The sequence below is a fragment of the Oryx dammah genome, unplaced genomic scaffold, assembly GCF_014754425.2.
Source record: "Oryx dammah isolate SB20612 unplaced genomic scaffold, SCBI_Odam_1.1 HiC_scaffold_5, whole genome shotgun sequence".
NCBI classification, from domain to species: domain Eukaryota; kingdom Metazoa; phylum Chordata; class Mammalia; order Artiodactyla; family Bovidae; genus Oryx; species Oryx dammah.
The window spans coordinates 47,331,631-47,345,839 of record NW_024070189.1 but is presented as its reverse complement, the minus strand read 5'-3'; the positions used below and the strand labels follow the sequence as shown (position 1 = coordinate 47,345,839).

The window sequence follows — 14,209 nt, the reverse complement described above, 5'->3', positions numbered from 1 at the left end:
GAGACACGTTTGGGGCTGCCACAGCTCTGTATCTTGATCCCAGACAGCCCTCTAGTGGCTGATCTGCGAATGTGCAGGCGCAGGAGACAAAGGGAAGGAGGGACCTGGTGGGGAGAGAGGTGGCTGGGTAGAGAAAGGCTCTGCATTTATGAGAAGAGCAGGGAGTTTTCTAGGGAGACCCCCAGTCTGGGATCAGACCTGAAAATGGTCTCACTACTGTGAAGTGCTACCTGTGGGACTTCAGATCCACCCCTTCTCCTCTGCAGGCCTCAGGGTTAGGAGCATTGGGAATGATGATGAACTGGATCTGTGTATCCCAGACAGAGGTGATTTAGGGGACCCTGGACAGTCATTTTGAAAACCGGAATGTTTATGTGTTTTCAAGTGGCGCTAGAAAAATTAGTAATTTTCACTTCTTTTTGTCTATGGATATTATCCTTTTAGAGAGAAGTGAAATCGCTCAGTTGTGTCCCATTCTTTGAGACCCCATGAACTGTAGCCTGCCAGACTCCTCTGTCCATGGGATTTTCCAGGCAAGAATACTGGAGTGGATTGCCATTTCCTTCTCCATGGGGATCTTCCTACCCTAGGGACTGAACCCAGATCGTCTGAATTGCAGGCAGGCTGAGCCACAAGGGAAGTCCGAAAGTGAAAATGAAAGCCCCTTAGTCATGTCCAGCGCTTTGCGATCCCAGGCACTATACAGTCTATGGAATTCTCCAGGCCAGAATACTGGAGTGGGTAGCCTTTCCCTTCTCCAGGGGATCTTCCCAACCCAGGGATCGAACCCAGGTCTCCCACACTACAGGCGGATTCTTTACCAGCTGAACCACAAGGGAAGCCCTATCCTTCTAAGGTGAATAAAAATATTTTTTAAAGTCTAAATACACTAAAAGAAAAATATTAAGTAAACAATAGAACAGGTGTCATTTTATCAGGATCAAAATCATAAAAGTAAAATCAAAAAGCAACAGAAATTTGGGCGCCGCTGGACTAGATTCTTTGTGGTTTCCTGCACCGTGCTGATAAGCTAATCCTATCTGCATACTATACCTGGTATTGTTCCCTAGCATAAGGGTCACCATTTATTGTTTATGCTGCTATCAGCTCTTTGAACTTCTCTCTCAGAATAGGGGTATTATTTACTGTTTATTTTACTGACCAGTGAGAGGCCCAGTCATACCTGCCTGAGGCCACGTTATGATGTGGCACAGCTGGTTTGGAACCGAGCCCATTGGACCCCCGAGCCACTGTCTGCTGTGGTACCAGCCACGCGCATGCCTTCTCTGCTTACCTGCACTGGGAGCTGGACAGCAGGAACTAGACCCTCCAGTCTCAGTGATGGACCGGCAAGGCCTTCATGGACCAGGTTGCCTGGCGACATTCTCATCCAGCTGGGCCTCAAGGTGAGCTGTGGAGCTGTGGCCACAGGTGACTCTGGGCATCAGGGGAATGGCCTCCCAAGACCTGTGATGTTAAGCCCCCTCAGCCTGGCCACCGCGATGTGGTGCCAAGGGTGCTGGCCAGAGGTCAGCAGTCCTGAAGTCTTGTCCTGGGCCTTTCATTCACTCGCTCCTTAGCAGACCTGTCCACTCACTGTGCCCCGCTGTGTCAGAACTAGAGGCGGTTTTCCAAACAGTATCCTAGGCCCCACCCCTAGAGGTTCTGATTTTGTATGTATGGGTGGAACTCAGGGATCTGCAGGTAAGCCGTTTTGCAAGGGAATCATGGTGCTTAGTGACCTGTGGGGTCCCTTCCAACCCCCAGACTCCATGAACCTTAGCTTGGAATGGCCAGTAGACCCCTGTGACCTTCCCCTGACCCAACCCCAAACAGCCTAAGTGACAAAGAAAATAACAGTAAAAAAGATATTTTATTGTTAAAAAAACAACAACAGATGAGGAATGAAACCAGGCACCCCATCATTCACACTCACAGTCGCCCGCACAGCCGTGAACCACACACACAGACACGCTCTCACCCACACAGCTCCCTCTAGCTGTAAGTGGCAGCCTTGTGGGTAAGAGTCACCATTTCTCTTCCTTTTTACTTTTGTCTCCCTAAACAACACACAGGAAGAAGCAGTGGACCAGCGTGGCAGGGAAAGGAGTGGCCAGGCCACCAGAAGCTCTGGTCCCTCCCACTCCTGGCTACATACATTCTGCACATGTGTGCACACGTACTATACATGGATGCCCATGTGTGCAGACATGCGCCCACACTGACCCTCCATGCATAGCGTTGAGTCACTGCAGGTAATACTTGGACTGGCAGGTCTCTGAGACAGAGGGGCAGGAGAGGACCCTCCTGGTGTCTGACTCCCTGCTGCCACCCTTCCCTGCGCAAGAGTTGACTTCCTTGTGTCTAGGGAGGACAATGAGTCCCTACGGGGCAGCTCATCCAGACAGCAAGGTTGAAAAGTGCCTAAGAATTATTTCAAAAATGAAGAATCGTGCCCTTCTTGCCTTTGGCCCAAAGTGCTTGCAAAACTTGGGCTGAAGAGCCCAGAGTTTCATGAGGTCTGAATTCTTAACAAAGATGGTTCAGGGCTGCACAGATCCTGGCAGGCCCTGGCTGGTAGAAAGTCACATGACTTAGAAAAGGAGGGACAAGGTGCTTGGAGTTAGATTAGAGGAGTGGGACCACCAGGAGACTGCGGCCACGTGATGCCCCTGGGGAACCTTCGTCACCAAGGCTCATCAGCTTACCTCCGATGCCTGGTGGGCAGGGTGCACAGGTGGCATGTGGTAGCTGCTCACCTCTCAGCCCCCTGGAGAGCCCCTGTTGCCCCGCAGGGCTTGTGACCTTGGGCCTTGTCTCTACAGCAGGTGTAGTGCTTGCCTGTGAGGCACAGGCCTGCCGTGGCCTGCAGAGCGCAGCCGTGGGCAAGTCTTAAGAGTGTGCCCGTCAGGGTCGGCCCACTGAATCCCTGGGGACCATCAGGGGGGCCCACCGCCTCTTGCCTATCCCAGGAGTCAGTTTTTCCTGGGTTTCCAGGGTAACAGCTCTGGGCACCCCCTTTCTGCTGGGGGCCCTGGTGCTGGGTCTGGAGCTCTACCCTCAGCTTCCCTCCATCCTCAGGGACCAGCTGGGGTCTGCATGAGCACATTTCAAGATCTGGCAGCTTGGACTGGGTATGGGGGCTTCCCTCCCTCTTTCCCAGCCACGCTCAATTCACTCCCCACCAGTTGGCGGGGGGAGGTGTCGGGTCCTCAGCCTCCCACCTGCCTCCCTCTGAGGATAGCTAGAACATGACCTCCTCACAGCTCCCATAATCACTCTCCACCATGTCAGAGCCCTCATAGTTGGGGGGGGCCTGGGGCTGGCCCCGGCCCAGGGGGTGCCCACCGCCCACCTCACAGTCGGCGTAAGAGGGCCCGGCCCGGCTGAGGCGCATGCTCACCCCCTTGTAGCCCCCTTCTGCCAGGCAGGGCCCTCCCCCTCCCTGCCGGAACTGCGAGTGGTAGTAGCTGATGGCTGTGTACTCGTTGAGACGGGGAGCCGGCAGGTGCTCCCGGGGACTGGGGGGCTGCGGGGGGATCAGATCTTCCAGGTTCTGGTTGCTGTAACGGGGTGGGAGAGGTGCTCGCTTGTTTTCCAGCTCCAGTGGGAAGGGGAAGCCCCCGTAGAGGCCACTGGGCTCTGGCATCACAGCTGGGTTCTGGTGGCAGTGAGGCGATGGTGACAGAGGACCAGGGGTGACTTCGGAGTGGGGGTATTCCCAGCATTCCTTCCTGGAGTAAGTTGGGGGCCAGACCGTGGCTCCGCCTGGGTACACTGAAAGGGAACACATGATAGGGTGAGCTCTGAGTTTCCCTGGTGAAGCTTCCAGCTGGCCTTAGAGCTAATGTACATGACTTAGCATGTGGCAGAGAGGAGTCAAGGAGTCAGTGGGTATGTGGCCCATCTGTGTGTATTGTCTCTGGCAGCTTAAATTAATATCTAGAATCCAGTGGGGCCAAGTTGAAAGCCAGAGGTTTAACTCAAAGCCAGCCCATTTTGCAAATCTGTGCCATTGCTTCAAGGGTCAGTGAATAAGGGAAGAATCTGAATGGCTCCATGCAGCCAACTCCCATTCCTGGAGACAGCAGCTCCATCAAAATCCTACTGGTGAGTTTTGTCTCCTTAGTTGAAGGAAACAAACATGTCTTTTGGACTAGGAGATGTGATGGTGTCTATCACAGGGAATGATTACATGAGACGTGGCTTGGAAGCTTGGTGATCAGGCCTCCTTGGTCCTACCTCTATCCCTGGTCCTACCTCTATCCCTGAAGAGTTGGGAGAGTTACAACAAGTCACTGTGTCTATATGGGTCCCAGTTACCTTAATGGCAGACAGTTAATGCCAATAACTGTTGAACTATTAGTAAGTAAGCCTGGAAACATAAAGTACTTTACAAATTCACCTCCTGTTGAGCTGAAGATGAGAGGAGGGTGAAGATCCCTCCTCAGGGTGAGCCAGGTCTGGCCCAAGGCTGCTATACCTCTAGACTGGGTGGCTAGCCAACTAGACAACTGCCTCTTTCTCTCCCTTTCCAGAAAAGTGTAAATATACATGTAAGTGAGTTAAAGTCACTCAGTTGTGTCCGACTCTTTGCAACCCCATGAACTATACAGTCCATGGAATTCTCTAGGCCAGAATACTGGAGTGGGTAGCTTTTCCCTTCTCTAGGTAATCTTCCTAACCCAGGGATAAAACCCAGGTCTCCTGCATTGCAGGTGGATTCTTTACCAGCTGAGCCATCAGGGAAACCCAAGTAAATATATACAGAAGCTCCCTTTTAACCCCATGGGTCCTCCCCACCCCCATCCAGGGTCTGTGGGTTTCTGCCATGGACGTCAGTCCTGTGGAGTGACTTGGAATTTAGAGGAGTGCATCACAGTTCAGTGGAACGAGGCATAGACTCTTGAGTCCAGAGGCCTGGAGTCTGGTCCAGCCCACTAGTGCACCCTGACCTTGACCACATCCCTTCGTGGACTGGATGGTGGCTGAAAACCCTCATGTCTCAGATAATGGAGTGTTTCCATCTACTGCCCTGTCCCATCGATCCTAGAGGCTAACAGCCTGTGGCTATACTGACCCATCTCCTCGCCTGACCATCTCCTCTTAATGATGGCCTCGTTGTCAGGGTGGGAAGAGACCGCAGCTGGCGGGAGTCTGGGAGGAACGCTGCAGACCATGGGCCGTTGCTTAGAGCTGGGTCCAAAAGTGACAAGTTCATTTGGAGCTGAGGTCTTGCCTGGCTCCATTTGGTTCAGGTTGTTGCAGGAGCTGGTGCTCAGGGGGTTGAGCTCAATGGCAGGCGTGGCTTGGGTGTCAACACCCACACTCCTGGCCAGGAGATCTGGGTCCTCCATGGCCACGGGCTTGTGCGACTTGCAACGGCGGCAGTAGAAGAGAAGCACCGTGGAGATGACGACGATGACCAGCAGGGCCACTATGATGATCAGAATCTCCTGCTGTCCCCAGTCCCCCCTTGTGATCTCAGGGGTGACGAGGCAGTGTCCTTCTGAGCAGCCCCTGGCCTCCATTTCACACCTGCAGGGACAGAGAAGTAGAGGATGCAGTCACTATATAGGCCTTTCCATGACCCCTCTTTATTTATTATTTATTTGGCTTTCTTGAGTCTTAGTTGCTGCATGCAGGAGTTTTCTTTGTGGTTCACAGATTCTCTAGTTGTAGCAGGTGGGCTCTGAAGCACTCGGCTTAGTAGTTGCAGCCCGCGAGTTTAGCTGCCCCGTGGCATGTGGGATCTTAGCTCCCTGACCAGATGCTGAGAGAAAGGACTTTAAGATAAACATATGGGGGAATCTTGGACAAGCCCTTTCCTTCTCTGGGTCTCAGTTTCCCCACCTGTAAAATGGGTGGGTGGACCACACCACTGGATCTCTTATATACACACTGACAGCAGGGTGGAGGGTCCCTTGGGAGCGTGTTATAAATAGAATCCCAGGCCTCCTTCCTTGGAGATTCCAATTTAATTGTTCCAGGAATTTTTATTTTTCATAAGTCTCCCTCATGATTTTTAAAGGTTTCCAAGTTGGGAATTCATAAAACCAGTGAATTGCCAGAAGCCTCTTTGTGTCTAGGATTATCGTGGGTGGCTCTCCTTCCCTGGCAACCCCAGGGCAGCATGACACAAGGCACAGGTAGCTAGTGGTGGGGCATGAGTCCACAGTGGAGCCTGTCCCCAGGGGAATCATTGCCCCCAGGCCACTTTCTGAAAAGTCGGGGGCCAGAGCAAGAGAATAAGAACTTGAGCATTTTCAGACTTCAGCAAAGACCAGAAATGCCTGAGGAGCTGGTATGAGGTAGATTCCTGGACCCCAGCCTGGCAAGTCCAGTCCACTGGGTTCAGCAGAGGGCTTGGGCGGTCTGTCTGAATAGCAAGTGCTTCCCCTTGTGGGGTGTTCCTGATGCAGGTGGTGGGAGGAAGAAGGCCTGACCCCTGGAAAAGGCCACGAGGCCAGGTCGCTGGATTACTCGGCCCCTGGCTGCCCACTGGCCTCTTTAGGGCTTAGAGGGCAGAGGTGCTGCCAACCTCAGGAAGAGGAGCCCACAGCCGGGGGCCTCTCCTGTGCTTACCTGTCTCCTGTGTAGGGGTGAGGGCAGACACAGGGGGCTCCCTCGGGGGAGGAGATGCAAGTTCCACCTTCTAGGCAGGGAGTCGAGGTGCAGTTCTTTTTTTGTTCGCAGTGCCTCCCGGAAAATTGTGGGTGGCACACGCAGACATATCCTGGGAGGAAAGGGCAGGGAGGTGAGAGGACATACTGGCCTTGTGGTCTGGCGACTGCAGGTGGACTGAGCCCCCAGGATGGAGAGGGACCTTGAGTGTTTGCAGATCTCGGGGTCCACACTTAGCTACTGAGTGCTCCCCTCTGCCACGTGCTCCGTGTTGGGCAGTGGTGCTCAGCTGGGCAAGAAGACTTGATTCCTGCCCTTAAACAACTTACAGCCTACAGGGAACAGTCATCTAACAGATACTAATGGGTACCATCATTGTCACCCTAGACAATGCTATTCAGCGTAGTCACTGTTCTAAGTGTCTTCAAGTATTAGCTCATCTGACCCACCCATTGGCTCTGAGATTGGTTGCTGTTATGGTCCTCATCATTAGTTATTATTATTGTCCTTGCGCCTGGGGACAGGTGGAAGTTGATGGCTGGCCAGGAAGCGAGGCCTGGGAATGTATGACATTGGCTCAGAGTTACACCACAAGCAAATGGCAACTGGAGGGTGGGGAATCAAACTGAGACAGTTATATATCATATCAGTATATTAGTAATTATTATAAAAACTCATTTTATTGAAAGGAAGTTTTAGGGGAGGAAACTAGCCTAAACTAGGGACCAGGGGAGGTTTCCTGGAGGAGGTGGTATTTTAGTTCAGACCTGAAGGATGAGTAAAAATTAGCCAGGCAAAAAGATAGAGAGGCAAAGAAGAAGATGCTTTAAGCAAAGGAGAACGTGTGCAAAGACGCAGAGGAGAGGGCATGACATATCACCAGGGGTCGGGGCGGGCCTTTCTTACTCTACTGCCTTTTTCCTTCCCTAAACTGATAGGTAAACATTGAAAGTTTTTTTTTTTTTTTTTTTTTGCCATACTGCACGGTATATGGGATCTTGGTTTCCTGACCAGTGATCAAACCCTCACCTCTCAGTGGAAGCATGGAATCTTAACCACTGGACCACCAGGAGGTCCCTAAAGTTTTTAAAAGTGTCCTTCCAACATGCATGAACTATATTTTACATGCTTGAATTTTTACACTCTTCCATCCACACTGCCACAAGTAATTCTTTTTTCTAATTTATTTCTTTTAATTGGATAATAATTTCTTTACAATGTTGCATTGGTTTCTGCCATACATCAACATGAATCAGCCATAGGCATATATATATATGTCTCCTCCCTCTTGAACTTCCCTCCTACTGCGTTTAATTTTGGCTCAATTTGCCAAGGTGTGCATGTGCTTACCTTTCCCCTCTCCACTTTCCTAGCAATAGACATCCCACTTCCATCAACAGGGCTGCACTGAACATCCTTCCATGTCATCTTAAGAACCTACATGAGAACTTTCACACACACACACACACACACAAAATTCACAAACCCAGAGTATACCAATACTTTGACTAAGTCAGGTCAGATTGCTGTCCAGCATGGCTGCAGCAGTCTGTACTTCCACAGCAAGTGCATGGGGTTCCTAAGCACCTGTATCCCTGTCAACACCTGGCACTCTCCCATTTTCTAATGTTTGCCTGACTGATAATACTGTCATTTCTACCTGAGATATCCAAGGAGTCCATCACTTCTGTGTCCCCACTGCCATGAGTCTGACCCCAGCCCTCACCACCTCTCATCTTCTCTTCTGCACCAGCCACCTCCTTGCTCTCCTGCTTCTGTCCCTCCACTAGCATCTTCCAGCAGGACACCAGAGCCATCCTTACACAGTGCAGATCTAAGCACATAACTTTCCCGCTCAGACCCTAGTGGCGGCTTCCCCTTGCTGTTCAGCTGCTGCTGCTGCTAAGTCACTTCAGTCGTGTCTGACTCTGTGTGACCCCATAGACGGCAGCCCACCAGGCTCCCCCGTCCCTGGGACTCTCCAGGCAAGAACACTGGAGTGGGTTGCCATTTCCTTCTCCAAAGCATGAAAGTGAAAAGTGAAAGTGAAGTCACTCAGTCATGTCTGACTCTTAGCGACCCCATGGACTGCAGCCTACCAGGCTCCTCCACCCATGGGATTTTCCAGGCAAGAGTACTGGAGTGGGTTGTCATTGCCTTCTCTAGTATAAACCTAGCCGATCCCAACTCACCAGACAGTAAAGGAAAGGGAGGAATTATTTCCACTGAGATCTGTACCCTGAGCCTGTCTCAGACTTCAGCCCTGTGACCTTGGCTGAGTTCCCTTATCTTTCCAGGTATCCCTTCTGTAGCACAGTGGTTTCTTGAGCAGTAAAACAGAGCTTTACTTCCTTTTCCCCTCTCTCCCTCAAGGGGCTGCGTTGGAGAAATATACTCAGTCAACTCTACAGTGATCCATGATTGCTAGTTCAGCATGTCAGGGTCCTCTGCAGAGGCTCCTGCGGTAAGCCTCGGGGTCAGCCACAGCCTTACCTGCCCCGCCAGTCTGCGAGCACTTCCCACCATTGAGACATGGGTTCCAGCCGCACTGGTCACTGGGGAAGCAGCACTCAGTGAGGGCCCGCCTCTCCAGCAAACCGGCCGCCTTCTTGCCATGGACCAGCAGCTCCAGCACCTCTCTGTTGATCACAACAGCATCCAGGCAGCCTTCAAAGCCCTGGGAGACGTTTGGGGAAGAATGCGAGTGGATGAGGCCACCCAGAAAGAGGTCCCTTTCAGGCTTCAGACCCTGGCAGTTCTCTGGGAGCTCGAGGGAGGTGCTGCTTGTACTGTCAACCAACAGGCGGACGGAGGTGTCCATCTCCTCCACCAGAACAGAGTGCCACTTGTGGTCATTCACGTGCAACTGGGAGGAAAGATTTCCATAGAAGCCACCTGGGCAGTGGTATTCCAGCTGGAGCACTCCGTTGACCAGCTGTAAAGAAAACCCAGATGACCATCAGCAAAACCAAGAAGTGCTTATAAAAACCCTTGCTCAGAAGCTGCTAGTGCAAAGAATGTTAGTGTATTTTTACAGGTAAGAGGGGTAGTGATTTTTCAAGGCTGTATTTTTTTTAGACATTGTATTTGTAGAGCATAAAACCCCTCAAGGTGCACTTCCATTTGTGGTCTCATTTGGCCCTTGCTGTTCTCCATGGAACGTCCTGGGCAGGGGTGGCATCTCCATTTCACAGATGAGGAAACTGAGGCCCAGAGACATCTCGCTGGACCCTGTCTTTTGGAGTCTTCTTCACAGGCCTCTCCAGTGTCCTACTCTCCTAAGCCTTCAGGGAAACTAAAAACCTCCCTTTCACCCCCACTCCCTTATTCAACAGTTCAGCAGTTCTTGAAGTGGATCTTAAAGATGATTTCAGGAGATCCACAAGCTGACAAAGGTGCATATAGTCAAAGCTATAGTTTTTCCAGCACTCATGTATGGACGTGAGAGCTGGACCATAAAGAATGCTGAGCACTGAAGGATTGATGCTTTCAGACTGTGGTGCTAGAGAAGACTCTTGAGAGTCCCTTGGACTGCAAGGAGGTCAAACCAGTCAATCCTAAAGGAAATCAACCCTGAATATTCACTGGAAGGACGATGCTGAAGTTGAAGCGCCAATTCTTTGGCCACGTGATGCGAAGAGCCAACTCACTGGAAAAGACGCTGATGCTGGGAAAGATTGAAGGCAGGAGGAGAAGGGGATGGCAGAGGATGAGACGGTTGGATGGCATCATCATCAACTCAATGGACATGAGTCTGAGCAAACTCTGGGAGATAGTGAAGGACAGGGAAGGGTGGTGTGCTGCAGTTCGTGGGGTCACCAAGAGTTGGACACAACTTAGCAACTGAGCAACAACAACAAAGTGAAACTATTAAGTAGAGCTGGATTAAGTAGAGCTTCCTCTGGGTGAAATATGAAGGTCTAACCCAGTGTTTTCATAGAGGCTGGCCATTTGTACACAATCTTGCCAATTTTTGCCCTGGTTGAAAACTATACATACCTTTATTAAAAAGAATGTTTAGTATTATTACAGCAAATAGAAAACCAATATAACTTGCCATTGAGGAAAGAGAATGTATGGAGAGAGTAACATAGAAAATTACAATACTATATCTAAAATAGATAGCCAATGAGAATTTGCTGTGTGATTCAGGGAACTCAAATATGGGCACTGTGACGGGCTGAATAGTGGGATGGGGAGGGAGATGGGAGGGAGGCCCGTGAGGGAGGGGACATGGGTGTACCTATGGGTGGTTCTTGTTGATGTATGACAGGAAATCACAAAATTCTGTAAAGCCATTATTGTTCAATTAAAAAAATTTTTTAATAAGTACATCTTATACAAAACACTGTTATTAACTCACTGCTTTCACTTACCAAAGACCACAACTCCATTGATCCCTCCATTTTTTCACTGTTTCTCGCTTCCGTCATGTCCTCACTCCTCACCTTATCAAGCTTAAAAGTCCATAGACAAATTCTTTCCCCTTTCTAACTCGGTAGATCTCACTTGGCAAATACACAAATCAGGAAAAACTCAACTTTCCCTCTACTCTGTATAGGTATCATGGAGCTGAACGTGGCTACGGAGTAACACACAGCCTTTGCTTATCGGTCTCCCTTTAACTTCATGGCCATGAGTCTCAAATGTGTCCTTCGTACTACCCAACAATTGTATAATTGTACTGTCTTGGTTGGGCTTCCCTGTTGGCTCAGACAGTAAAGAATCTGCCTGCAATGCAGGAGACCCAGGTTCGATCCCTGGGTTGGGAAGATCTCCCAGAGAAGAGAATGGCCACCCACTCCAGTATTCTTGCCTGGAGAATTCCATGGACAGAGGAGCCAGATGGTTTTGCAAAGAGTTGGACAAGACCGAGCGACTAACACTTTCACTGTCTTGTCTAGTCCCCTCGCTCTCCCAGATGACTATTTTCACAACTTCTCTCTCCTTAGACCCTTAATGCCTCTCTCCCCATCCTCGCTCTCAGCGACCAGATGGGAAGTCACCAGATAGGCACGGTCACCATCACATCTGTCCATGTTGTCCAAAGCCAATCTCTCTATTCGTGCACTAGATCCCACCTTACTCTTCTTAACCTCCTATAGATTGGACAAGAGACCACTGACTATCTCTTCTCCTTCTATATCTTTGTTCATTCTCTACTGGATCATTCCAGGCATCATATAGACATGCTGTTATTGCTCTAATCTTTTAAAAAATATATATATTTATGTATTTATTTATTTTCCAGGTCTTAGTTGTGACATGCAGGGTCTTTGACCTTTGTTGTAGCATGTGGGATCTTTAGTTGAGGCATAAGAACATCTTAGCTCTGGCATGCGGGATCTAGTTCCCTGACCAGTGATCAAACCTGGGTCCCCTGTTTTGGGAGCATAGAGTCTTCACCACTGGACCACCACGGAAGTCCCTATTGCTCTAATCTTAAAAAAAAAAAAAAAGTTTTATTGAACCCACATCTCTTGCCAGATTGCACTTTCTTTATTTGCTTTCTCTTTGTAGTAAAATTCCACTCCTACCCACCGTGACACCATGACACAGAAACCACTGATATCAGAGTATGCAGCATCCTCTTTGTTGCCAAATCCAATGATTGATGTCACTTTGTATCTTATTTGACCTCTTAGCAGAATATGACTGAGCTGATCACTCAATACTTCCTTCTCTGTTTATATGTAATTTTATTTATTTATTTATTTATGGCTGTGCTGAGTCTTCATTGCTGTACACAGTTGTTCTCTAGTTGCAGAGAGTGAGGGCTACTCTCGAGTTGTAGTGCATGGGCTTCTCACTGCAGCGACTTCTCTTGTTGCATAGCACTGGGCTCTAGGGCATGCAGGCTTCAGTGGTTGTGACACATGGGTTCAGCAGTCGGGCTTCTCATTGCAGCAACTTCTCTTGTTGCGTAGCACTGGGCTCTAGGGCATGCGGGCTTCAGTGGTTGTGACACATGGGTTCAGTAGTTGAGGCTCCAGGACTCTACACTGGCTCAGTAGTTGTGGTGCATGGGCTTCATTGCTCTGAGGCATGTGGGATTTCCCCAGACCAGGGATCAAACCCATGTCTCCTGCATGGATTCTTTAGCACTGAGCCACCAGGGAAGCCCCACTGCTTCCTTCTTAATACAAACCCTTCATTTGGCTTCCCAGATACAATACTCTGTTCGTTTTCCTTCAGCATCACTGGTTGCATCTTTTCATTCTCCTTTATTGGATTCTCCTCTTCTCTTGACTTCTCAGTGATGGAGTATCTCAAGGATAAATCCTTGATGTACCCTCATTTTAACCTGCACTCCTTGGTGATCTCCCCAGTCTCATGGTTGTGAATACTACATGTATGGTGAAGAATCTCAGATCTTCACCTCCAGCCCAGAACTTTCTCACTAGATTTTGGTTGTCCAACTCCACTAGTAGGTCTAATAGTTATCTCAAGCTCATATGTCCAAGATGGAACTCCTGGTCACCCCCGCTTCCCCAGTCTACTCTATCCATATCCTTGGCTAGGTCCGTTGGCAGCAACTCCATTCCTTCTGGTTGCTGCAGGCCAACATCTTACTCCTTGTTTTCTCTCCTAGCCCTCATTCAGCTCCTCTGGGGTCCTGCTGTCTTTGCCTTCAAAATATCTCTAGCATCTCAACTCTTTTTTTCCCAGTTCCACAGTCATTCCCCTGATCTAAACTGCCATCATCTCTCACCAGAATTACTTCCTTTGGGCTGGGTCTTTCCACTTCCATCCTTGTTCCTCTAAAGTCTATTCTCAGCACAGTAGCCATGAGGACCCTTTTCACATATGTCAAAACATCTTAATTCTTTGCTCAAAACCTTTAACCTCCCGTACATTACTCAGAATAAAACCCAATGTTCTTAAATAGCCTGAGAACTTTTTATAGATATGATCTCATCTCATCTTATTATGTATCAGACCTCAACTTGTGCTACTACTGTTCCCCTGCTCACTTTACTCAAGCCATATTGACATCTGAGCTGTTTTTAAACATGCCAAGCAATCTCCTACCAACGACTGTTCCCTCTACCTAGAATGGCTGTTCCCCCAGAGGTCTACATAACTAGACCCTCAATGAAACCTTCCCTAACCACCTTATTTAAAATTGTAACTTCCCACATTCCTGATCCCCCTTAACCTTTTTTTTCTCTTTTTTTTTAATTTTTTTTTCCTTTTTTTTCTCTTTTAACCCCAAACACTTATCACATTTAGACAAATTCTATAATTTTCTGATTTACTAGGTTTACTGTCAGTCTCTCACTATAGGATGAAAACTCTAAGAGGGTTTTTTTTTTTTTAATCTTTTTCACTGATAAGACCCAAGCACCTGGAAGAGTGCCTGTTGCATAGTAATGCTTGATAAATATTTGCTAAATGAATTCAGTTCTAACTAGGGCTTTCCTGGTGGTCCAGTGGTGAAGAATCCGCCTTGCAACTCAAGGGACACAGATCCCTGCTGTGGGACGATCCCACACACCACAGAGCAACACAACTACTGAGCCCTTGTTCTCAGAGCCCATGCTCTGCAACACAAGAAGCCACCACAATGAGAAGCCCCAGCACC

At 49.2% G+C, this 14,209-nt stretch overlaps 1 protein-coding gene across 2 annotated transcripts in view; it reads right to left on the bottom strand.

Annotated features, from left to right (window-relative positions):
* Positions 1-1,854: 1,854 nt before the first annotated feature.
* Positions 1,855-14,209, bottom strand: part of FAT2 (FAT atypical cadherin 2) — an 83,415-nt gene continuing 71,060 nt past the window's right edge. For both annotated transcript variants that reach the window (XM_040239549.1, XM_040239550.1), the window contains 4 exons: positions 9,118-9,559; positions 6,586-6,736; positions 5,081-5,538; positions 1,855-3,777 (listed from right to left, as the gene is read on the bottom strand). In XM_040239549.1, coding sequence (XP_040095483.1) covers positions 3,245-3,777; positions 5,081-5,538; positions 6,586-6,736; positions 9,118-9,559 — 1,584 coding nt within the window. In that variant the 3' untranslated portion in view covers positions 1,855-3,244. The remainder of the gene's footprint in view (positions 3,778-5,080; positions 5,539-6,585; positions 6,737-9,117; positions 9,560-14,209) is intronic.